This window comes from Corythoichthys intestinalis, unplaced genomic scaffold (genome assembly GCF_030265065.1).
Source record: "Corythoichthys intestinalis isolate RoL2023-P3 unplaced genomic scaffold, ASM3026506v1 HiC_scaffold_26, whole genome shotgun sequence".
NCBI lineage: Eukaryota > Metazoa > Chordata > Actinopteri > Syngnathiformes > Syngnathidae > Corythoichthys > Corythoichthys intestinalis.
In genome coordinates, this window is record NW_026651595.1 from 2,553,296 (window position 1) to 2,580,424 (window position 27,129).

Genomic DNA, 27,129 nt, shown 5'->3' on the forward strand with positions numbered 1-27,129 from the left:
TCTTTAATCTCGGCTTGAAGGATTTCTAATGCTATCGATATTTTCTTATCGACTGATCCAATTCCCTCGCTAAGTGACTTTGTGTATTCGGGTGGGCTTGCTAACAACAGATCGTCGGTCGATGTAGCCGAATCAATAGAATCTGCCTTTTTACGCTTCGCCGGGAGATCACTGCGTTGACTGGATGTTGCCATGGCGTTTCCTTGATGTGTGGCGGAGTCGGAGAAAAAAGGTAAATCACGATCGTAAAAATTTTTAGGGAAAAATTAGTTGAAGTCTTCTTGAGCAAAGTTACTTGCTAGCCTAGCCAGTTGATTGCATCATGCGTCTACGGAGTCTCGCGAGAGTAACGACGTCACAGCATGCTCCCAATTTCTCCCAACACGTCATTTTGATCAGTTTGTCCCTTTTATAGTTTCACACATGAGGTCGCACCCCACCAACCTATGAAGAAAAAAAACACACAACTTAAAAGTCCGAAAATACGATACTTCGGGCACACACTTCAAACCAGGGCACATGAAAAAATGAGGGAAAAAGGCCTCTTTAAATGTTCAATTGCTGTTAAAATAGAGCCGTTATAAATATATTTGCCTGGCTCTGCCAGACTATTTTCCCTGTATTTTTCAAACACTGAGAGAAATAGTCTGGGAACCATCCCATTAACAGCCTCTCGAGCAGGTACAAAATCAATCGACAAATCAGATTCGTTTATTTGCGTGACGTGTTCTTAACGAGCAACGTCACTCTTGCGCGTCCAAAGTCGTCTCCACAACACAGATGGTCAACGGGAGAGCCGAGAATATGTTCCAATCCACGGTAAAATCAGTTTTAAATTACCAAAAACACATCAACACGAGTCATTGACAACAGTCTGTCTCGCGCTAGCCATGTTGAATAAACTTGGCTCTCTTCGTAGGTTTACTTCCGCGCGCAAGTCCCTTGTCCTTCCCTCGTCAGTTTACTAACGTCACGTCTGCCCGTCGCTGATTGGTTCACTCCGCTGTCTGTTTGCTGTGGCTTGCTCCGCCCTGGAAATTGTATCCGCTTGAATGGTGGCCAGACTCAATAGTTGGAACAGCGGTGAGTCTGGTGTACCAGGCAATAAAAATATTGGACTATTCTTTTACTTCTTAGTATAAAATCTTTCTAAATCAGTAGGGGCTCAAATACTTATTTCGCCGTATCCCTTTGGAAAAATCTGCATCATTGGTTACCTCATAGAACTCTATAAATAACCAGTCAACATTGTTAGAGACACATTTTATTTTTATCTAAATATAATCCAAAGTTTAATAAACAAAAGGGGAGGAAAAAACATAACATAAAAACATACAAAGTGGTAGAGGAAACAGACTAATTCATTCAAATGACTGATCATTTTGATGATTTATTATAAAAAGAAAAATCTTAAAGATAAGAATTGAGTCAACTTTTGACTTTTTATATTGGTGCTGCATTCCTGCATGTGGAGTCCTTTGTGTGTTTAGTCAAAAGAAGTCATCAATCTGTGGTGGTGCGCCGGTACCAGAAACGGGCCCTGAAGTCATCACTGCAAGTCATGAACCCAGGATTGGTGGGCGAGTGGACTATGCAACGGACTATGTTGTTATGACCCAGCGAAAGCAAGTTTTTCCTCTCTGCAGTACGGGAATCCCAGCAGCACAGACTAATGGTGCGCTCATCAGGGAGAAGAACGTAGTCTTCTGTGTGATTGAACACGCCCTGCGTACGGTGCATCTGACGTCCACTCAGACCAGCACCTGCAATAACAAACACATTGAAGATGCTCCTCTTTCACAAATTACGCAAACAAGTTAAAAATGTCCATTTTAAAATTTGTTTTTATTCCAAGAAAAATAGCTACTCATAAGTCTTAGGATTCCATTGCCAGAGACATACGTCAAATCCTTTTTAACTGGGAGGGTTGGCAGTGACCAACCGGCAGGAAACATCTCCATTAAAATAATCTTTATTAATCATGTCAGAAACGCACATGGAATTGAACTCTAGTACTCTAGTATCAAAACATAAATGTTAAAGGTACGATACATATTCTGAAGTTTTAAATTTAAAATACTTTTCGAGTCATCCATGCATGCTCCACCAATTTCCTGATGAGTACAAAGAGCTCTGACATTTTAACTGAGACTGCACCAAATTTTATACTGTGACGTAGGTCTAACAACCGCTTGCCTAGTTCTGTTTTGTGACAAGGCCACTTTACGGTAATTACCACACGGGCACACGCTTTTGAAGATGGAGAAAAGCAGGCATGCAAGCATGCAAAAAAATCAAACTTGCATCACTGTCGCAACACGTAACTATCATTCCCACTATCACAAAAGGTGGAGGCACTTATACTCAAAAGAGGTGGGAAATCATTGGTTTGGTTGCATTATGAGTTCATTAAGTCAGACGACCAGCAGAAAACTGTTGTGTGATAACTGCAGTGTTTCCCACTAATGGACGAGACTGTGGCGGCCCGCCACAGTCTCGTTTGGGCCCGCCACAGTCTCGTTTGCGCCCCCCCCCCCCCCCCCCGAAAAAAAAAAATACTAATCAGATGCGTCAGTCAGCCGATTACACAGCTGTAGCCCACTCCACTCTACTACCCGCGTGAGCGAGAGCAGCATTTTAGAGTAGTATTTTTTTAATTTATTTATTTATTTATTTATTTAAGAGACGCAAGGGGAACGAGTAGGAAGAATGGGAGAACGAGCGAGATAGCGAGAGATAGCGGTCGCATGTCGTAGCAGCCCGCTGTTATTTTGTTATTGTTTTTCTTTATTATTGTTACCACAATCGAGTGGGTAAGCAAATACAGACTTCTCTCCTTCTTCCCCATATCCGGGGCATTACAATAGTTTCGATCGGACTTTTCGGCGAAAGTGAGCGGTGGACGGCCGTCTTGGACGGAAAGCAACCTTTGATTGAACTTGCGCGGAGAGGCGGGGCCCAAAATAAAGCCTTGCTCTATTTTCAGAGCGTTGGTCACAGTAAAGTATTTATTAGTTCAAGCAGAGTAAAATGATACATATTCACGGTACAAGAACGTCGTTTCCGTGTCCATCGATTGGTAAGAAAAGGCTGTTTGTACGAGTGACGTGTGGGCGCTCCCGTCGGGGGGACATTTCGCGTGGAGTGGCTATTTTTCGGCACAACACCGACGCGCCAACTTCAGACAATTATGGCTGACGAAAGTTGGATAAATGCGCCCCCCCCCCACACAATTTCGCGAGCTCTGGGACACTCGAAAAATGACTCTCTTACCTCTCCTTGCTAAGTTAATGGTACCTCGATGTGCGTTTGTGTGGAAATTTAGTTCACGAACAACGGGGAAAAAAACTATTCACCTTCTCACCGAATCAAGAAAAACTCTTTACACGGCCATTAGAATTCCCCCTGTCCTGTAAATGGGTCAGTTGACAGAAGGACTGTTATTGTTGTGGTAATGTAGTACTTATGAGGGTCAAATAAAAAGAAAAAAGGAGGGCTACGACGGCGGTCTGAAACCCGCGGCTCTTGGGCCGCATGCGGCTCTTTAGTGCTGCTTTTTTTTTTTTTTTTTTTTTTTTAATGGAAAAAGTTGGGGGAGGGAAATATATTTTTTTGTTTTAATAGGATTTCTAGGAGGACAAACATGATACAAACATTCATTCAATTCATTAATATTGTAATGAAGTTAAACTTGTGGTGTCATCGTACAACAGAGTAGTCACGTGGTGCGCTATAGGATCCACTGCAGGGAAAATAAACATTTAATCATGAAGGCTAATTATGTATTTCTAGCCAACTTAGTCATTTTTATAGTAGGCTAATATAGCTAGTATTGATAATTATAAGGCTTGTACAAGGCTTTTAATTTTTTGCTGCTCCAGACATACTGTATCAGGTTTTTGGGGGGGGTCAAATATGGCTCTTTTCAACAGTTTGCCAACCCTGAGTCACTACGAGATGTAAGTCGTACTAATGCTACGAGAAAAAAAGTCGCATTATTACATAGGGTAACGTAGCTGTACTCAGCAACGCATTTTACATACATGTACCGTAGCTGAGAGCTATAACATTAGCCTAGCTAATGAAATATTTCAAAAATATCGTTGTTATGGTTCTTCTTGGGGGAAAAAAATAATGAAAAAAAAAAAAAATTCGCCGTGGCATGACATGGTGTGGCTGTCCGACTCCGATGCAGCCCACCACCACAGTTTCAAAAAATCCTATGGTCAGAGACCCTCCCACCACAGTCTCCTAAAATCCTGTGGGAAACACTGAACTGCAATGAGTCAGTTCCTTCGACCGATGCAGACACAACAAACCTCTTCTATCCACCTCAAGAAGAAGCACACACACAAGAAAAAGAGCACATGGGACTCAAACAAATGCAAATGGACAAAAATGGCAATGGATTAGGTGGGGCAAAGTGTAAAATTATAAACCCGAGCCAGATGAAAGTCTACCCGAGTGTTTTGCACGAGTCTGCTTCTATGATCAAACGTCTCCTCCCTTGAAAAAAAGCATAGAAGTCATCGCACGTTTGATTGCTATAGGCAGGATTCCTAACTAAGAAGATGGTAACTCCTCAACCCGAGGTACATTACACCACATCAAAAATACTTCGTTGAAGTCAAGTTTCCTCGCTTGTATAAGGGATGTCAAGCCCAAGTCGAAAAGGAAATCCTCAATGTCCTTGACGACCGATCTGTGGACAAGCGGAGTGACGCATCCCTACATGTCTATAAATATTCATATCATTGATAAAAGCTGGAACCGCTGCTGTCGATGTCTACAGATAGCGTATTTTCCAGATGACCACACGAGAGAAACAATTGGCAAAGTATGAAATTTGTGTTAACCTGGGCCATAATTGCTATATTAATTCTACAGTAATTATATCTTGGGCTGCTTAAAAGTCAACTTTCCTTGGCCGACCTTGTAAAATATAGCATATGTATGATATAGTAATATTGGGCGTAAAACACTAAGGTGACTTGCAGTTCTGCTCTGAGACTCCTACTTTAGCCAAATTTCAAAATTGTCCTATATGCATGTGCGATACATCATTGAAAAGCTATATTTTCTGGGGAAAGAAATATTTTGAGCAGGAGGACATTTTTTTGACACATTAAAAGTAGGTCAAATCAGGTGACTGAAAAATAGACATTTTTCAGACCTTTGAAAAGAAGTTTTGCCATTTAAAAAAAGGTTTTGGACACCCATCCTGGTACATGATAAATAACGAACACTTCAAGATGATTCCCCCTTTGTCTACTCAAGTCTTTGATAATCAATATGCATGCACTAGGACATGTGGGTGGATGTACACTAATGAAGGAAATTGGGGGGGGGGGGGGGGGGGGGGTAGTGTGAGGAGTTGTTACGGATTGCAGCTAATAGATAGATCAACAATACACATACTAATGATGCAGGAAAAAAAAAAAATGATCCTTGTGTTAGCTAATGTTACTAAACAGTGTGGTCTTGAACGCTACCTGCATGCAACGACAGTGTGGAGTCCGCAGCTGTCACTGTCACTAGACGAATTTGCCACATGAACACTATCGGTGTTCTGCAATTCCCTTCTATGTGGCGAGACGTCCCACACATCGGTTAAAAGTGGCGAGTACTTACCGTTTGTGTTTGTATTGAGTCTTTTATTACCTTTTCTTTGCCTCAAAATACTTATTGCATGCGTTTCCCCTTTCATATTTTTAAGCATCGTGTTTTCTTATGGTAACTAAGGCAGATTGTTGATAATATTAGTCACGTGGCGTATTTAAGCCACCCTTATTAGATATTACTAGAGTACGTTTAAGTATTTAATTTTTAGTACGTTCTGCCTGTACGCATCTAAACGAGACAAGCTGAAAGCGCACGGTAGTACTTTGTGTGTCAAATTCACCTTGTAGGACGTTTTGTCGGTGTAGAACATGTTGGTAGAACACTGGTTTTGCCCTACTCTTGTCTCATCCCGTCTTTCCTGTTCATTTTGCTTTTGCTGCTCATTTTGTGAAATATCGACAGTGCTGTCCTGCTAATTAATTTTCCACTCTGGTTCAAATCGAAAGGACTGAACAGATGACATGTTTATGTAGCTAAAGTCATACTCTGAAAGACCGGCAGCGCCACTGACCACAGTTCATTGCAGCGTCAACAACAATGCCAACCTACTCGTTAAACTTACTTTACAAATTTAATAAAAATGAAAACATCAAGAAGGGTTTTAATATCAAATTATTATAACTCATACTAACATTTATAGTTTATGAACTACAAGTCTTCCCTTTAAGACTTTAACAAAAAAAAAAAAGTCTCACAAAATACCGAAAATACCCTGAAAATGAATCAGTACCTGTATATTTCACCAACATCCGGCCAGTTGATATTTCCCACAGTTTGACCACGGAATCCTTCCCACTTGAAAGGACGTACTTTGAGTTCTTCGTAAAGGTGGCTGAGCAGACCTCTGCTCCGTCATGAGCCTTGTCAAAAGTGGTCACACAGCGATTGGAGACGCCATCCCACAGCTTAATGCTCCCATCCTTGCTGCAGGTGACATAGCTGTTGGCTGTAGGGTTGTAACTGACACCGCTTATAGTATCTGTATGCTGGTCCGCAGGGTTACAGGACACAAAACATTGAAATGTGTTGACATCATAAAGACGCAGGGTTGGGTGCTGTGTTCCAACTAAAAGGAAGTCTCCAGATGGATGAAAAGAGATGGAACGCAGCATTTCTGCTTCCTAAAAGGAGAATAATTTTGTATAAATGATTTACAATATCATTAATCAAATTAGGTGATACACAATAATGCTCATCTATGGATGTGACCAAAAAAAAAAAAAAAATCAAAATGTTGATATATCGTGATACTTTGTATCCCGAAAGATTATTGATATGATCCTGCCAAGAATCACTACATCGTTTTTAAAAGGTGCCAGTTAAAAAAAAAGAACCAACAAGTTGCTGCCAAAATCTTCCTTTAGAATAGTGTCTTTACCGAATGGTTGCCATTAATGCCCAATCCATTTTGACCAAAGTTCATTCGAAATCAGAGCATTCACACCCGGTCTTCCCCATTTGATTTCATTTACAGGTCCATTTCTGTTCATTTTAGGGAATTTCCAGGTCACTTCCTGTTCATTATTTACTTCCTCTTGGTTTTAGAGCATTTCCAGGTCACTTCATGTTTTGGGTTACTGAAAAGGAAGTGACTCAAGAATGTCACCAAATGAATAAGTAGTGATGTACACCTGTTTGCCATTAGCCTTACTCCTTAAATACTCGTTTGTTGTCTTGTGCCAGTGCATTTTTCTGTGTATGGAGGGAGAGCAGTAGGAACACGTCACAGCCTTCAAGCTATGTTTTTGCCATGTCATGTTTTTGTTGGCACTATGAAACCAGTTTCCACATTTCTTTTTTGAATAAAGCATTTATTGGACAATGCCAATCTCTCGCGTCTCATGCATTTCAGTCCAGCTGTGCGTGCCCCCGTTGTTGACCTCCCCAAAGTGAAATTCGCTAGCATTACATTGTGTTTTATTCATTTACCCCTATCCCCTCACAAAAAAAAAAAAAAAAAATCTACCAAACATTTTTTTCATCCCCAATACCAGGGGGTGCTGCAACACCCTAAGCACCCTATGGGTCATTTGCATGTAATTGCGTACCCCACGAATGCTATTTTTAGACTGTGACGTCGCCATCGTAACCCGGAAGTGGGTCAACATAGACACGCCCTCGCATGCAACTCATGTTATTACTACTTGTTTTCTGCCGGTAATCTTTCAAAAAAAGAACATGCTGACTGCTGCTATGGAACTTGTAGAAACAACTCTAGACACTACGATATACAAAGGATGTTTTCTTCATACTAGGGCTGTCCCAAACAACTGATTTTCTCCCGATTAGTCAGCCGACAATTTTTACGATTAGTCGACTAATCTAATTAAAAATAAAAAAAAATTCTTTTACTAATTTAGCAATTAAATTTTTGTTGACGCTTATTAATTCACAAAAACATTTTGGAACATTTAAATTCTTTATTAAAGAACAAATAAACAAATAAATAACTAGGGTTGTTCCGATCATGTTTTTTTGCTCCCTAGTGTATTTGTTGAGCTTTCAGTAAATGATACTGCAGCCATAATTCAACCCATATGCATGATGGGAAGTGGAACCATGACTGTGCGTAGTGCTACCAATTCATATATCTTCTCTGCGTTGGGAAATAACATAAGGTGTTAGGAAAAAGCTCAATTGCTACCTTGCTTCCCCACATTGTTTCCCATGATATTTCTAATTGTAGGGAGAGGGATTGCAAGGCTTTAGCCTTTTTAAAAAAAGCTCCAAAGGCTGCCAAAATTCACTCTACTCATTTTACGCTGCCTTTTTCGGCACAACACCGGGCAGACCGGATGTCACTCGTGTAAAAATACGGTGGATCCGGTTGATTTTCAAATTAATATGCAATCGTGACCACATAGGAACTTAAGTTATACAACATAAAATATACAATATAAATGAATACTACATCACATTTGTAAAATACAGACACATAATAAAATAAAAAATAGCCCATTTAAATAAAATAAATTGAAATGAGCTACAACACCTGTAATTAAATAATAAAAATAATACACAGATCCTGCTTACATAATTAAATTTATTAATTTCTGTGTGGCGCTTTAACTTGAGAAAATCCACCAATAAAGCTTTTGAAAACCGTTCATAAGAAAAAAAATCATTGAGGCATTTCATTTGTAAAATACATGTTAAAATCTTTGTCGTTGGGATTGCTTTTCTCTTTAGCACAGGACTTTTTTTTCTTTCAGAAAGAAAGAAAGCTGACCAATACGCGGGGTCTGAAAGGCAAATTGTTGTTGGATTATTATCTTTGAATACCTGCTACTTTTTGAGCAGAATTCTAGCTTTGTATAGGCTACTGTTCCTATTGTTGAAAGCACAAAAGTGTGTAATAAACTAGCACATTTATATTTTGCATTTTGTTTTCTTACTGTATTGAAAATGAACCGAACCGTGACCTCAAAACCGAGGTACGTACCGAACCGAGATTTTTGTGTACCGTTACACCCTTAGCACATTATGAATAAAAATTGGAATAATACTAGCCATAATAATAATGATAATAATAATACCTGTAATAATGTAACAAACCGGTTTCTAATGTCGCGAATGTGTTTGCGTAGTGTACCTGAACGCATCGCGTGGCTGACTTGATAGTGCGCCTTTTTAGTTTCACTTTCACCTTGTTTACTTGCTGCGGGGGACACTAGGCACAAGTTGATGGAATAAATTATTAGAAACCTGACGAAGCTGGCGATTTCTTTGGTGATGTTACCACAATAATATTTTTCACCTTAACTTATAAAGACTGGCTAACGGAGGAGGACCGTCATAGACAGTCTACGGCTGTTCTGTTGAGCGAGCCATGCCAGGCTAAAGTAGGTTGTCTTTTTTCCCCATTTGCTTAAGCTGACAGCACTCCTGTAACAAGTCACATTACATTTTGGAGCGAAAATGACAAGCAGTAGTTAATTTGGACATTTAGGGATGTACGTAGTTCCCATGCGGTGTACTCACTTTTGTTGCCAGGGGTTTAGATATTAATGGCTATATTTTGAGTTATTTTGAGGGGAAAATAAATTAACTATTATATAAGCTGCACGCAGACTACTTTTCATTGTGTCAAAGTGTCATTTTGTCAGTGTTGTCCCATGAAAACTTATACTTAAATATCTGCAGAAATGCAAGGGGTGTAGTCACTTTTGTGATACACTGTAGATGTGTTTCATTATTTTGTATGTATTAACTTTAATTCTACAGCGTGTTGATGACCAATAAACATCTGTGAAACTGAACTGGAGTCTCATATGCCATCAACACGCACGCACAAATGTATGTGATCAACTTTCCACGCGTATATATTTTTTAACCCTTCATTAACCGTCGACAGGATGTCGTGCTCATCGACGCATTTACGTCATCAATGACGTCGACTCTGTCGACTAGTCGGGACATTTCTACTTCATACATTATCCTAAACCAAAAACTCGGGAGGAAAAATATGAAGAATGGATCAACTTGTGCATATGTCCATTCACTTTCATATGCAGTAAACATTTTGTTTGTGGCCATGGTCCTACAGAGGGCGAAGAGGTGACCCATTTTGATATCTTTACTTATTTTTTAACGTCGCGTTTTGCCGTGCTGCTTCTGTCTGACAATGAATGACCAGAAAAAAATAAAATAGTAACTGACTGCCACTGTTGTTACCTTTTCTGTTGTAAAAAAAACAACTTTAGTAAGGGGGAAGCGTAAATAAATTATAGAATTAAGATTGTTATTAATGAAAAAATTAAAAGTGTTCGTTGGCTGTAAACGAGTAGCATTTGCGATCACTACACAAAAATAGCAATGTAAATTACCCCCAAGAACAGTCAGAGACTTAAGACAACCAGAGGATATAATATATAAGAAAGAAAGGGCATATGGTGGTAAAGGATAGATTGTTGAAACGGGAGAATGTAATTGTCAGTGGCGTAAGGCAATGCACACAAGAAAAAGGTGTCGATGAAAAAGCTACCTCTGGATAAGGTTGTCCCGATCCCATATTTGGATCGGATCGACCGGCGATATGCGCAAAACAATGCGCATCGGTATCGGATCGGCCAACACGGAAAAATTCAGATCGAGACTGCCGATCCAGTTTTTTTTTTTTTTTTTTGAAAGTCTGGTCCAGGTTTTCCACGCACCGATTTACATAATCCATTCCAGTTTTGGCTTTGGTTTCCCTAAAATCCGGTCCGCATTTTACGGCACACCCGTCTCCCAATTTACCTCCTTGGCATCTCCTACATTATGACTGCAATGTAAATTTAAAGTTTATCGGTAAAAATGTCAGCTGTGTGGGATCATTTTACCTTAAAGGACGACAAAGACGAAGAGGCAGAGGGCAACATATGCCACAATAAAGTCAGGCGTGGTGGTAAAGCTGTAAGAAGTTTTACTAAAACCAACCTAATCAAGTATTTAGCGAAATACCACCATAAACAATATAAAGAGTATGTTAAGAAAACCGAAGACAAAAAGAAAGGTCCTACGCAACTGGCAGAAACTTTTGCTATGCGTGACAAACTGGCACTCGACAGTCCCAAAGCCCAGGGAATAGAGCAGGGCGGTAAACCGAAAATTTACCGGTACCGAAATTCTTCACGATGACCGACGTAATTTTGACTATGTCGATAAATTTAGTAATTTAAAAAATAAAGGCATTCTATTCTATTCTATTATCAGGAAGCCAAACAAACAGAAGCCCGGTAGGCTATCACTAGCGGCTAACGCTACAAGCAAACATGATGGAGTGTGGCTTAAGGAAGTTTCGCCAAACTTTCACCCAACATTAAGTAGAATCTTGGCGGCATCCAGACGGGCTTTCACCCGCTGTCCTCCCTTGCTCTCACGGTTTCCGGAGAGGGTGCTTTCAGTGCTTTCTACTGGTAGCCAGGCCACAGGCTAACGCTAGCGGCTAACGCTAGCGGTTAACGCTATAAATGAACGTGATGGAGTCGGATAGCAGCTCTAACCTTGTCGAAACGGCTGAACTTAATGAGTGGATTGAGCACGGACTGCATCTAGCAATTAGTATTTCGCGTTATTTTGTATCTGTCTGTGTGTGATTTCTCTGATAGCTTTTGTGATGGTAAAGCATTTAGCATAAAGTACAATCCAACAATGAAAATTATATAACAACCGTTTAATGGCCCCAGCTATTTATCTGTATTTGCTTAATTCTGTGTCATTAATCCATCATAAAATCTTAAATGTTTCATTTGTAGAAGATCAATATAGCTTTAATTTGTGTGTGTTTGTGTGGGGGTTCATGTGTACTTGCGTGTAGGCTTGTCGTGATAACAAATTTTAGTGTGCGATAATTATTCTCATAAATTATTGCGATATGCGATATTATTGCGCCCCCCCCGCCAATTTTTTTTAACCAATTTACAATAACACAGTGCGAATACAGTATATATTAATAGATCAAGTACACCCATTTAAACACGATAAATATTTACTCTTAAATTCAAATATACTTTTTAAGAAATCACAACTAAAAACATATAGACCCTGCCTCTTAAGTAAAAAACAACAATATTGATAATGCACAAAAACACAGAATAAATAAAATGTGTTAAAAAAAAAAAAAAAAAAAATTGCACTTAATAACTTAAGCATTTAGGAAAATGAAAACATTTCCCGTCATAGCTTCTGCTATGGTGTTCCATAGGGATGCAACGATACAGTTAAGTCATGGTTCGGTACGAATTTTGATACGGGGGACACGATTTTCGATCCGATTCAATACATTTAATGCTCTGTAAAAAAAAAATAATTGTATTTTTTTTTTTTCTTTTGCTAACGAGCAAAAATTAAATTGCCATCATATAAACATGCATTTCAGTGCATAATATTTACGTGCTTACTGCTTACTGATATGAAAAAAATTTGTATAAAAGTGCTGAGAACAATCTTTACTGTTTGTAAAGTGAGGCAGGGCACACCGTTGATTGCTACAGCTCTCTTAGCAGCTAGGTTTACTACATGAGCAAGACATCCTATTTATGGTCCGAATCCATCTGTGTCACGTACTGAATTAACAATATTTGCAACATTATCTATAGTCACTGGTATGGATTGATTTGGCCTTCTTAACCTCATGTGACAAATGACAGTTTAGAATTCATCGATGTAATATATGGACTACATGTCCCATAATCACTCTGGGCTCACGTAGCCAATGGCATGGGACGTAGCACATCTAGTTTGCCATTTCATGATATCTAGCGTGTGCGCGCAACTGCGCATTAAAAAAGCGCCGCTGAAGTCACGTCTGCTCATTACTACACAACACCAGCATATGACGGCTTTCATAAACAGGACGAGTTTGAAGCACAGCGCTCTTAATTTCATTCAGCTGTTCGTTGTCAAAGTGAGGTTATTCGTAGCAGCCAGTTGGTAATAATGTTTTGGCGGACTTCGTTGTAAATATCCAGCGTTGTGCCGAAAAATAGCCACCCCGCGTGAAATGTCACTCCTGACGGGAGCGCCCAAACGTCAACAACACCGGCGCGCCATAGATGGTCCACAGTCACTCCGGAGCACTGACGCGGCCGGTATACGTTGAACAATAGGATATAATGGGAACGATTGGCTCTGGCGCTAGTTTTTGCCGGACCTGGAACGAAGATGCATTTTGCGCAGCTGGTAACGAACTTTTAACAGCACGTCTGCCGCACGCGCGCACACACGTGCACACGAGGCGATAAATCGCAGCGGAAATATTACCGCCTTCCTTTTTATATATCGCGCGATAAATGGAATTATTGCATATTGCGACAGGCTTACTTTCGTGTATTAACAAATGCACTGGGGAAAAAAAAACAAACCTCGAAGTAAACAATCGTGTTGAGTAATTATGTCACAGCAGCCATGAACAATAAGTTGTCTTTTTGAAGTGTACTGTTTAAGTTATAAGTCATATGTGTTACAATGACATGTTTGCACAGGCATATTGATTTTGACAATGTACATTGTTCAAGCCATACAAGCTGTTACAAAGGTTCAAACTTTAATTCTTATTGTTTACAATATTTTTATACACTTAATGTTTAGTCTGCATGTACAATTGTTAAATAAAATTGTAAGCTGGTAAATAAATCAACGAGAAACAGTTAATCTGTATTTCATGCATTGATTCAGATTTTCAAATCATATAACAGTCCGCTTGGGCGAATTTATCGTCATTTATCGTTATCGAGCTAAATCTGCTCAATTTAACGTGATACATGCTTAAGACCATATCGCCCAGCCCTACCAGGGAATCGCAAGAGTCATTGCTGACAAATTCATTCTGGATGACGAGCCATTATCTCTCATGAGTAAAGACGCACCATCCAACACTCAGAACCACGGTAAAACATGCCCAGCCGTCATTACATCCTTGAGTGAGCCTTGAGCGTTTCGGCCGTGGAAGATTCGAGAACGATTCACAAACATCCAAATTCCGATTATTGAAATATGTCAAGTAAAGCGGAACTAATACACAGCACGGTCTTTGGGACGCAATGAGGAACGGACCGCATTGCGTCCCGAGAGTAGACATCATGCTAGTCATAGACCCGGTAATGCCAATGCTCAACTCACGGCTTCGGCTCAACTGAGCTGCTAAGCTGCTAGATAAAAAAAACACAGCAATACCTACCTGCAGCTGACAGCCGCTACAAACTACGTCAACATCATTTTGCTGTAGATAATAGATATTATATGTATATAGAACTAGATGCAAAATGACAGACTCGACGGTGTGAGCAACACGTTTTGAAAACTAGATGCGAAATGACAGTCTTGTCGGCTTTAGTAAACAGCTGCCATCTTAAAGCAGGAGACTTCCCTAGAAGGCTGTTGTAGCGAACCTTCCAAGCAAACCTAATTAACTTTTTTATCTAAAATACTCCTAAATTGGCAAAATCTTGACTTGAATCTATCTTCAAAACAGTTTTAAAACTTTCACATGTCAAAAGAAGACGGAAGGGAAATTATGGAATAACGAGAGCAATTTTAACAACTTTAACAGTTAATTCGCAACATTAAATTAATTGAATGTAGTGTAAAGCTGCGGATACAGAATGGGGACTTGAGTATTTTATTTACCGTTTCAAACTGTTTACTTGATACTGAAATAGTCGCTTATTCAAACCTGAGAGGCTTTTTGTACAATTTTTGTAACTAATGCACGAAACATTAAAAGCATCTAATAGCTTGGGGGGTTTGTGGGATTTTCCACTGAGGTTGTTTTCTTTGCTTTTTCAAGACAATTTACAATATGATTTGCACATTTTACTGACTGACTATGCCATTTCTGTTTGTTATTTATAATATTTTGTGTTTATCACTGAATTAACAGGTCAGTTTCTTGTTACCAACCATTGTGTGTTATTCAACTCACCTAACTCAGCTGGCTAGTTGTTATGAAGAGTACTAAAACCCTTTTCAACACGAGTCTGACAACTAAGTAAGGAGGCTAAATAACTTTAAACTTTAATCAGGGTCCCCCCAGGATTGATAAATCTAAATTCAAGACTTTTAAGACCTTTTTAAATGCCATTTCAACTGAAAACTAGGCCTGCAAGCAGGACTGAACGGGCCCTCGCAATCTAGCGCAACTCGGACTGTGTGCAGGTCAGGGTGGTGGCAGATCCTCCTCTCTAATCATCTCATTAGAACTTAACATGCTCGAAAGTCGCCTCTTACATTACCACACCCAAGAGATAAAAACCCCTATTGGAGAGAGTACTACAAAAAAGGAGGTACTACTGAGCTGTGCAGCCAAGCCCTTATTCAAAACCAAAATTAAGCTTCTAACTGGGCCAATTCGACCAAGTGTGCCAAATATTGTGGCTCTATAAGCTGCCTGACTCTCTGGAAAAAAAATATTTCCTTTAAATGGCGAACAAAGGGTCGTCACGGCAACAGACAGACACGTGGACATGGGCCGTAAATAAGTATTTTAATAGGTCTTGAAACTAGAATGACCAAACTGAAAAGAACTGGACATGTATTGGAAAAACGAGTGACTTTCTATTGCCACTAGTTGGCGCTGTAGGGTTGATGCAAATGACCCCTACAAGGCCCTTCAGGGTATGACTCTCAAAAAGCACGGGAAGTTTGGCGCAGATATGTTGTATATCTGCCGAGTTATGACTGTTCAAAGTTTTTAGCGAGGAAAATTGTTGACAGTCATTTTCACTTTCCTGTGCCAAATTGGCCGTTTTCATTTGCCCTGGAAAAAATAAATAAATTAATTTAAAAAAAAATAATCCTTTGCAAAACAATAGGGCCTTCGCACGCCTAGTGCTCGGGCCCTAACTAGGCCTGCAAGCAGGACTGAACGGGCCCTCGCAATCTTACGCAACTCTGACGTCACGCAACTCGGACAGTGTGCAGGTCAGGGTGGTGGCAGATCGTCCTGTCTAATCACCTCTTTAGAACCTAACATGCTCGAAAGTCGCCTCTTTACATTCACACACCTAAGGGATAAAAACCCCTATTGGAAAGAGTACTACAAAAAAGGAGGCGCTACTGAGCTGTGCAGCCAAGCCCTTTTTCAAAACCAAAATGAATCTTCTAACTCGGCCAATTCGACCAAGTATGCCAAATTCTGTGGCTCTATAAGCTGCCTGAGTCTGAAAAAAAAAAAATTCCTTTTAATGGCGAACAAAGGGTCATCACGGCAACAGACAGAGACATGTGGACATGGGCCGTGAAATAAGTATTACAAAAGGTCTTGAAATTACAATGACCAACCTGAAAAGAACTGGACATATATTAGAAAAAATTAGTGACTTTCTATTGCCACTAGTTGGCGCTGTGGGGTTGATGCAAATGACCCCTACAGGACCCTTCAGAGTATGACTCAACAAGCACGAGATGTTTGGCGCAGATGTGTTGTAGAAGTTATGACTGTTCAAAACTTATGGTGAGACGAAATGGGTTCAGTCATTTTTACTTCTCCTGTTGGACCCTTCTGCTTCACCCAAACCTCAGTATTTTTCATCAGGCACCTGAACACATGTCTTAAGGCTCCCCTCTTGCAGGTTTGAGGTGAATAGATTTTTTTTCCTTGGAGGAGGAGCCTGTTTCGTAAAAAAAGGCATTTCCTGTTCCCACTAGGTGGCGCTAGGCCTAATGGGTAATATTTCAATGCACTCTTGTTAAGGGAGGGATCCCGCACATACATGCCAGATATGAAAAAGATTGAACGTTGTTTCAAGGAGCTATTAGTCATTTACTGAATTTGTCATTTTGCCGAAAAAATGGCTGACTTTGGCACCACGCCCAGGTCAGACCCATGAATGAAAACGCACCATTTTGAAAATTTTAGATCTCCTATGTCTCCTGAATAGTCTAACCAATTTTGAAGATGATCCAACTAATTCCCTCTGTGACAAGGTCTCAAATGTGCACCCTGTTAATTGATAAAAATTTCACATTTGATCCAAAATACCCGATTTCCTGTTGGGTTTGGAATATGGGTTCAAGAGACTTTTTGGAGCAGTTTTGCACAAGGTATCGACTCCCCAAATTTCATAACTCTACGTTAAAAAAACCTAATAGGAACCGCCTTTTTGAAAAATTCAAGGGGGCGCCACTGAGCCATTTTGTTACATTTTTTTGTAACGCCGCAAGATTATCGAAATCCACGCAAAGCCGCATGGATGTGCACAATTTGGTGAGTTTTCGTGCATGTTCAGGCCTCCAAATGCCTTTTTTAAACTCCTTTCTGTCGCCACTAGTTGGCACTGTAGAGTTGATGCAAATGACCCCTACTGGACCCTTCAGAGTATGACTCTCAACAAGCACGGGAAGTTTGGCGCAGATATGTTGTATATCTGCCGAGTTATGACTGTTCAAAGTCTTTTGCGAGACAAATTGTTGACTGTCATTTTCACTTTCCTGTTTGGACCCCTTCGCTTCAACGAAACCTCAATATTTTTCATCAGGCACCTGAACACAGGTCTTAAGGCTCCCCTGATGCAGGTTTGAGGTCAACAGATTTTTTTTCCTTGGAGGAGGAACCTGTCTCGTAAAAAAAGGCATTTCCTGTTCTCACTAGGGGGCGCTAGGCCTAATGGGTAATATTTCAATGCACTCGTGTTAAGGGTGGGATGTCGCACATACATGCCAGATATGAAAAAGATTGAACGTTGTGTGAAGGAACTATTAGTCATTTACTGAATTTGTCATTTTGCCGAAAAAATGGCCGACTTTGGCACTACGCCCAGGTCAGACCCGTGAATGAAAACGCACCATTTTGAAAATTTTAGATCTCCTATGTCTCTTGAATAGTCTCACCAATTTTGAAGATGATCCAACTAACTTTCTCTGAGACAAGGTCTCAAATGTGCACCCTGTTAATTGATAAAAATTTCACATTCGATCCAAAATACCCGATTTCCTGTTGGGTTTGGAATATGGGTGCTAATGCTTTTTTGGAGCGGTTTTGGACAAGGTATAGACTCCCCAAATTTCATTGCTCTACGCTGACAGACCCTAATGTTATAGGCCAATTTTAAAATTTCAAGGGGGCGCCACTGAGCCATTTTGTTACATTTTTTTTCAACGTTACAAAATTATCGAAATTTACAATTTTCCGCACGTATGTGCAAATTTTGGTGACTTTTTGTGCATGTTCAGGCCTCCAAATTGGCAGTTTTCATTTGCCCTGAAAAAATAAATAAATAAATAAATAAATAATCCTTTGCAAAACAATAGGGCCTTCGCACGCTTAGTGCTCGGGCCCTAATAATAATAATAATAATAATAATAATCCTTTGCAAAACAATATGGCCTTCGCACGTCTAGTGCTCGGGCCCTAATTAATACTTTTCTCGCACCATTATTTAGATAATATTTAATCATATTAAAAAAAATAAAGCGCTGAACATCAAATTTAACCTCAATTACTAAAAGTGTTTGACTAAAGAATGCACATTTATTGAAGATACAATTAAAACAAAAAGTTTTGTGCCACAGACCGGCCCTCTTTATGTCATGACCTACCTTATTAGGGCCCGAGCACTAGGCGTGCGAAGGCCCTATTGTTTTGCAAAGGATTATTATTTATTTATTTATTTATTTATTTATTTATTTTTTCAGGCAAATGAAAACGGCCAATTTGGAGGCCTGAACGTGCGCGAAAAGTCACCAAAATTTGCACATACGTGCGGAAAATTGTAAATTTCGATAATTTAACAACGTTGCAAAAAAATGTAACAAAATGGCTCAGTGGCGCCCCCTTGAAATTTTAAAATTGGCCTATAACATTAGGGTTTGTCAGCGTAGAGCAATGAAATTTGGGGAGTCTATACCTTGTCTAAAACCGCTTCAAAAAAGCATTGGCACCCATATTCCAAACCCAACAGGAAATCGGTTATTTTGGATCGAATATGAAATTTTTATCGATTTACAGGGTGCACATTTGAGACCTTTTCGCCGAGGGAGTTAGTTGGATCGTCTTCAAAATTGGTGGGACTGTTCAGGAGACATATGAGATCTTAAGTTTCTAAAATGGTGTGTTTTCATTCACGGGTCTGACCTGGGTGTGGTGCCAAAGTCGGCCATTTTTTCGGGAAAACACCGAATTCAGTAAATGGCTAATAATTCCTTGACACAACTTTCAATCTTTTTCATATCTGCCATGTATATGCGGTATCCCAACTTGAACACGACTGCATTGAAATATTACCCATTAGGCCTAGCGCCCCCTAGTGAGAACAGGAAATGCCTTTTTTTACGAGACAGGTTCCTCCTCCAAGGGAAAAAAATCTGTTGACCTCAAACCTGCATCAGGGGAGCCTTAAGACCTGTGTTCAGGTGCCTGATGAAAAATATTGAGGTTTCGTTGAAGCGGAGGGGTCCAAACATGAAAGTGAAAATGATCGTCAACAATTTGTCTCGCAAAATACTTTGAACAGTCATAACTCAGCAGGTATACAACATATCTGCGCCAAACTTCCCATGCTTGTTGAGAGTCATACCCTGAAGGGTCCAGTAGGGGTCCTTTGCATCAACTCTACAGTGCCAACTAGTGGCGACAGAAAGGAGTTTTAAAAAAGGCCTTTCCTATTGGGTTTTTTCAACGTAGAGCAATGAAATTTGGGGAGTAGATACCTTATGCCTAACTCCTCAAAAAAGCCTCTTGCACCCATATTCCAAATCCAACAGAAAATCGGGTATTTTGGATCGAATGTGAAATTTCTGTCCATTTCTAGTACAGTTTACATTTGGAGGCCTGGACATGCAGGAAAACTCACCAAATTTTGCACATACATGCGGCTTTGTGTGGATTTCGATAATCTTGCAACGTTACAAAAAAATGTAACAAAATGGCTCAGTGGCGCCCCCTTGAATTTTTCAAAAAGGCGTTTCCTAATAGGTTTTTTTAACGTAGAGCAATGAAATTTGGGGAGTCGATACCTTGTGCAAAACTGCTCCAAAAAGTCTCTTGCACCCATATTCCAAACCCAACAGGAAATCGGGTATTTTGGATCGAATGTGAAATTTTTATCAATTAACAGGGTGCACATTTGAGACCTTGTCACAGAGGGAATCAGTTGGATCATCTTCAAAATTGGTTAGACAATTCAGGAGACATATGAAATCTAAACTTTTCAAAATGGTGCGTTTTCATTCATGGGTCTGACCTGGGCGTGGTGCCAAAGTCGGCCATTTTTTCGGCAAAATGACAAATTCAGTAAAGGACTAATAGCTCCTTGAAACAATGTTCAATCTTTTTCATATCTGGCATGTATGTGCGGGATCCCACCCTTAACACGAGTGCATTGAAATATTACTCATTAGGCCTAGCGCCCCCTAGTGGGAACAGGAAATGCCTTTTTTACGAAACAGGCTCCTCCTCCAAGGAAAAAAAATCTGTTGACCTTAAACCTGCATCAGGGGAGCCTTAAGACCTGTGTTCAGGTGCCTGATGAAAAATATTGAGGTTTGGTTGAAGCAGAAGGGTCCAACAGGAGATGTAAAAATGACTGAAGCCATATCGTGTCACCACAAGTTTTGAACAGTCATAACATCTACAACATATCTGCGCCAAACATATCGTGCTTGTTGAGTCATAGTCTGAAGGGTCCTTTAGGGGTCATTTGCATCAACCCTACAGCGCCAACTAGTGGCAATAGAAAGTCACTCGTTTTTCCAAAACATGTCCAGTTCTTTTCAGGTTGGTCATTGTAGTTTCAAGACCTATTAAAATACTTATTTACCGCCCATGTCCACGTGTCTCTGTCTGTTGCCGTGACGACCCTTTGTTTGCCATTTAAAGGAAATATTTTTCTTTCAGAGACTCAGGCAGCTTATAGAGCCACAATATTTGGCACACTTGGTCGAATTGGCCCAGTTAGAAGATTAATTTTGGTTTTGAATAAGGGCTTGGCTGCACAGCTCAGTAGTGGCTCCTTTTTTGTAGTACTCTCTCCAATAGGGGTTTTTATCTCTTGGGTGTGGGAACGTAAATAGGCGACTTTCGGGCATGTTAGGTTCTAATGAGATGATTAGAGAGGAGGATCTGCCACCACCCTGACCTGCACACAGTCCGAGTTGCGCTAGATTGCGAGGGCCCGTTCAGTCCTGCTTGCAGGCCTAGTTTATTTATTTATTTATTTTCAGGGCAAATGAAAACGGCCAATTTGGAGGCCTGAACATGCACAAAAAGTCACCAAAATTTGCACATACGTGCAGAAAATTGTAAATTTCGATAATTTTGCAACGTTGCAAAAAAATCTAACAAAATGGCTCAGTGGCGCCCCCTTGAAATTTTAAAATTGGCCTATAACATTAGGGTCTGTCAGCGTAGAGCAATGAAATTTAGGGGGTCTATACCTTGTCCAAAACCGCTCCAAAAAAGCATTGGCACCCATATTCCAAACCCAACAGGAAATCGGTTATTTTGGATCGAATATAAAATTTTTATCGATTTACAGGGTGCACATTTGAGACCTTTTCGCCGAGGGAGTTAGTTGGATCATCTTCAAAATTGGTGAGACTGTTCAAGAGACATATGAGATCTTAAGTTTTGAAAATGGTGCATTTTCATTCACGGGTCTGACCTGGGCGTGGTGCCAAAGTCGGCCATTTTTTCGGCAAAATGACAAATTCAGTAAATGACTAATAGTTCCTTGACACAACGTTCAATCTTTTTCATATCTGGCATGTATGTGCGGTATCCCACCCTTAACACGAGTGCATTGAAATATTACCCATTAGGCCTAGCGCCCCCTAGCGAGAACAGGAAATGCCTTTTTTTACGAGACAGGTTCCTCCTTCAAGGGAAAAAAATCTGTTGACCTTAAACCTGCATCAGGGGAGCCTTAAGACCTGTGTTCAGGTGCCTGATGAAAAATATTGAGGTTTCGTTGAAGCGGCGGGGTCCTAACAGGAAAGTGAATATGACCGTCAACAATTTGTCTCACAAAAAACTTTGAACAGTCATAACTCAGCAGATATACAACATATCTGCGCCAAACTTCCCGTGCTTGTTGACAGTCATACCCTGAAGGGTGAGACGAAATGGCTTCAGTCATGGCTTCAGTAAGGGTCATTTGCATCAACTCTACAGTGCCAACTAGTGGCGACAGAAAGGAGTTTTAAAACAGGCCTTTCCTATTGGGTTTTTCAACGTAGAGCAATGAAATTTGGGGAGTCCATACCTTATGCAAAACTGTTCCAAAGTCTTTTGCACCCATTTTCCAAATCAAACAGAAAATCGGGTATTTTGGATCGAATGTGAAATTTTTATCCATTTGTAGTACAGTTTACATTTGGAGGCCTGAACATGCACGAAAACTCACCAAATTTTGCACATACATTCGGCTTTGCGTGGATTTTGATAATCTTGCAACGTTACAAAAAAATGTAACAAAATAGCTCAGTGGCGCCCCCTTGAATTTTTCAAAAAGGCGTTTCCTATAGGTTTTTTTAACGTAGAGCAATGAAATTTGGGGAGTCGATACCTTGTGCAAAACTGCTCCAAAAAGTCTCTTGAACCCATATTCCAAACCAAACAGGAAATCGGGTATTTTGGATCAAATGTGAATTTTTTATCAATTAACAGGGTGCACATTTGAGACCTTGTCACAGAGGGAGTTAGTTGGATGATCTTCAAAATTGGTGAGACTATTCAGGAGACATAGGAGATCTAAAATTTTCAAAATGGTGCATTTTTATTCACGGGTCTGACCTGGGCGTGGTACCAAAGTCGGCCATATTTTTGGCAAAATGACAAATTCAGTAAAAGACTAATAGCTCCTTGACACAACGTTCAATCTTTTTCATATCTGGCAAGTATGTGCGGGATCCCACCCTTAACACGAGTGCATTGAAACATTACCCATTAGGCCTAGCGCCCCCTAGTGGGAACAGGATTTTACTAAACAGGCTCCTCCGCCAAGGAAAAAAATATATTCACCTGAAACCTGCATCAGGGGAGCCATAAGACATGTGTTCAGGTGCCTGATGAAAAATACCGAGGTTTGGTTGAAGCTGAAGAGTCCAACAGGAGAAGTGAAAATGACTGAAGCCATTTCGTCTCACCACAAGTTTTGAACAGTCATAACTTTTACAACATATCTGCGCCAAACATCTCGTGCTTGTTGAGTCACACTCTGAAGGGTCCTGTAGGGGTCATTTGCATCAACCCTATAGCGCCAACTAGTGGCAATAGAAAGTCACTCATTTTTCTAATATATGTCCAGTTCTTTTCAGGTTGGTCATTGTATAGTTTCAAGACCTTTTGAAATCCTTATTTTACGGCCCATGTCCACATGTCTCTGTCTGTTGCTGTGACGACCCTTTATTCACTTCTTTTTTGTAGTACTCTCTCCAATAGGGGTTTTTATCTCTTAGGTGTGTGAATGTAAAGAGGCGACTTTCGAGCATGTTAGGTTCTAATAAGATGATTAGAGAGGAGGATCTGCCACCGCCCTGACCTGCACACTGTACGAGTTGCGTGACATCCGAGTTGCGCTAGATTGCGAGGGCCCGTTCAGTCCTGCTTGCAGGCCTAGTTTTACTTATTTTTTTAGCTTGGCGTTTTGCCGTGCTGCTTCTGTCTGACAATGAATGACCTGGAAAAAAACTAAAGTGGTATCTGACTGCCACTGTTGTTACCTTTTCTGTTGTAAGGAAACCACTTTAGTAAGTAAATAACGACCGAGCCTTCGCCGCTGCTGCCCCTCACTCTGGAACTCACTCCCAAAACCCATCAGGAACTCGGACTCATTACAAAACTCACTCCTAAAAACCCACCTGTTCAAACTAGCTTTTCCCACCTCTTAATTCTTAATTCAGTTTATGTGTTATGTTATGTAAAGCGTCTTTGAGTGTCCAAAAAAGCGCTATACAATTTTGATGTATTATTATTATTATTATAAACTAATAGAATTAAGATTTGTTACTGATGAAAGAATTATAAGTGTTCGTTGGCTGTCACTGGAAAGCATTTGCGATTGCTACACGAAACTAACAATATAAATTACCCCCAAGAACGGTCAGAGACGTAAGACAACCAGAGGATATAATATATAAGAAAGAAAGGGCATATGGGGGTAAAGGATAGCTTGTTGAAACAGGAGAACGTCATTGTCAGTGGCGTAAGGAAAAAGGTATGGATCAGCTCGGCTCTTTTTCAGCCCTTGGCAAGGCAAGGCAAGACAGTATTGGTAGGTTCAGCTCTGTAGACATCTCCTTCGTACACCATTTCCATTCATTTACTATTGGGGACAAACAGCAGTGCCCCCCCCTAAGCAACAGTTGCTCACGTCATGAATATTAATGAGCGGAAGTGACGTGTAGCGTGCGGTACCCCATTGAACATTTGTATGTTCTTTCACATCTTTACCAGTTAATTTGGCACCAGGGACATCATTTTCGGACAGAACTGGTAGGTTTAACTCAGTAAACATCTTGTTCGTCCACTATTTACATGCATTTAGCATTGGGACAAACGCGAGCTTGACCCGCCTTGCAACAATTGCTAACGTAATGAACAACAACGACCAAAAGTGATGTGTTGCGAGTGGTACGCCATTGTAAAGGACACTCTTGGGCTACGTTCATACTACAGGTCTTAATGCACGAATCCGATTTTTTGTCATATCCGTTTTTTTGGCGTGCCCGTTCAGACTGCTTTTATCCATTGAGACCGTTCAAGTATTACGCATGCGCACTAATTCGCAGTCCGACACGCGCTAAGCAAGAAGACCCGCATGCGCAGAAGCATCAAAACAAATGACACACGTCATCCGTCATTCCAGGGATATCATGTTTTGCTTTTCAAAAGGACACAAATAACAGACATAAATAATCCCCGTTTAGGCTTATATTCAAAGTTTATATGGATCGATAGCATGCACGCACTGTCCGTGCACGTCACACACATATGGGCAGTTTGCCCCGACTCTCTCTCGGCCGTGTAAGCAATGTTGAAATATTGCTCACTTGTAACAGAGAAAACTGAGCATTCTCAGGCTTATCCTCAACCCATTTTTATTTTTTATGACTGTTGTGAAGCCCAGCCCTTCCCCGAAAGCCGTGTTCACTGCAAGCTAGGCGCTAATAACGCACAGGTGCATCGCTACGGTAACGACTCTCTCGCTATTTGATGACGTAATTGCTGCATGAAATCCGATTTGCGGGACTGGACAGTACAGACCGCCGCGACAGTCTGGAAAAATGTGGCCCAGATCGGATTTGAAATGGTCCCGTTCTATGCGACTTGTCACGTTCAGACCGTCAAGTTAATGCCTCACTCCAGTCGGAAAAACACGAAAAAATCGGATTCGTGCATTAAGACCTGTAGTATGAACGTAGCCTTAGAGAGAGGAATAATGTTGTGCAAGAAGCACAAAGTGATTTTAAAAAAAAGAAAAAGAAGGGGAAAAGTCACTAAATTTGTCAGTCACTTTGACAAAAAAAACGTTGCCAAGAGGCTCAGGAAAGTCGCCACATTTAGCAAGAAAGTCGCCAAGTTGGCAACACTGCGTACCGTGTAATATATATTATTCCCAAACTCATATTTAGTGCACAACCAATTATAAAACAAATATCCACCTTTAGTTAAGTTTTACGGCATATTACAGTGATTTCACTGGCGTAAAATGCATCATATGAATGTAATACCTACTGAAATTTTCCATTAAATCTAAGAAAATTTAAGACCTTGATCATCCTAATATTAAATTTAAGACATTTTAAGGACCTGCCGGCTACCCAGAGGTTCCCACGACTATATAAATACGAGTGACAAAGAGGCAAGATCTTCATGGATACAATCGCTTACCTGTACGTATTTAAATGCTCTTTTAGCAGAAGGTTTTGAGTAATCAAAGAGTTTGAGGGTGTAATCTCTTGAGCCAGAGGCAAGGATCTGTTCAGATGGGTGGAAAGCCAGGCAGGTGACTTCATCGACGTGGTCATAAAGCGTTCGGATCACAGGATGATTCTCCATGTTTTGCTGAGCTGTCTCATTCATCATAACCTGTACAAAAGAAGTTCAACAATTATTTTTTTTCCCAAAATAACGCTCATTTGCCATTTCAGCCTTACCTCAATTGGCATTGCACTTTTGGCCAGCATACGCTCAGTGTCCAGTATTTTTATCGAAGCATCCGCAGAGCCTGTAGCAATTAGCTGGCCATCTCGACTATATGTCGCAACACGACAAGGTCCCTTATGGGAGGTAACGTAGCAAGTCTCATACTCTGATGCCTCTGGAGACATTGTCTGGACATCAGCATCGAATTCCAGATCAATTCCCACACCAGGCGCTACTGTATCAGAGCGCCCAATGGCATATTGAACAGCACTGTCATCATTCTCCATTCCTGTTATACAGATATTATTTGCTAGGTGTCTCCAAAGATTAAAACAAAACAAATAAAATCTGCGTCATCATAGAAACTTACCAATTTTTGCGAGCTGAACCAACTGTTCCGATGGTGACACCACACTTTGAGGTTTAACTTCATTGATTAAACTATTAGCTATGTTTGTGTAGCCATCATAGAGTAGTTGGCTTATAATGAGTTTATACAGATGCTGCCGGTCTTTCAATGTTGGCTTTGGTCGATACATTTTCTTAAGCCGAAAATGTAGTTCTCTTAATCACTGCCTACTATGCACAGAAATACAAACAAATGAGTGGAAATTAGCGCCACTATTATTCGCCCAGAAACAAAAATAAAAATGCTACTTGCTCCAGTTACTTATCAAATTAAAATAAATTGCCCGAATAACTAAATGAATGGAAAGGTCGTTGGTACGCGGACGTAGCAAATAATTTTATCTTTTACAAAAACAAAAGCAAAACCTAACGCAATGTCGAATTACTTGGCTTGACTGTTCCGCGTGCGTGCCGTGCAGGCAATGCTACTTGCTCGTTTCCTTTTGTTTCTTCTTCTGTCTTGCAAGAGGCTGCCTTATCGCAAACCGATGTGAGTGGCGCAATCGTTAGTACCAGGCCCTGGTTAGTACATGCAC

At 40.4% G+C, this 27,129-nt stretch overlaps 1 protein-coding gene across 2 annotated transcripts; it reads right to left on the minus strand.

The window, feature by feature from the left end:
* Positions 1–1,174: 1,174 nt before the first annotated feature.
* On the minus strand, positions 1,175–27,126 carry LOC130911311 (cleavage stimulation factor subunit 1). Of its 2 annotated transcripts, none has more exons than XM_057829188.1 (6): positions 26,980–27,126; positions 26,556–26,761; positions 26,197–26,474; positions 25,931–26,128; positions 6,353–6,743; positions 1,175–1,763 (listed from the first exon to the last, which is right to left on the minus strand). In XM_057829188.1, the coding sequence occupies exons 2-6, from the start codon at positions 26,722–26,724 to the stop codon at positions 1,504–1,506; spliced, it is 1,296 nt and encodes a 431-aa protein (XP_057685171.1). In that variant the 5' UTR covers positions 26,725–26,761; positions 26,980–27,126; the 3' UTR covers positions 1,175–1,503. The 2 variants fall into 2 exon arrangements, with proteins under 2 accessions (XP_057685171.1, XP_057685170.1); XM_057829187.1 differs by having other exon boundaries at positions 1,176–1,763; positions 26,556–26,764.
* Positions 27,127–27,129: the final 3 nt, after the last annotated feature.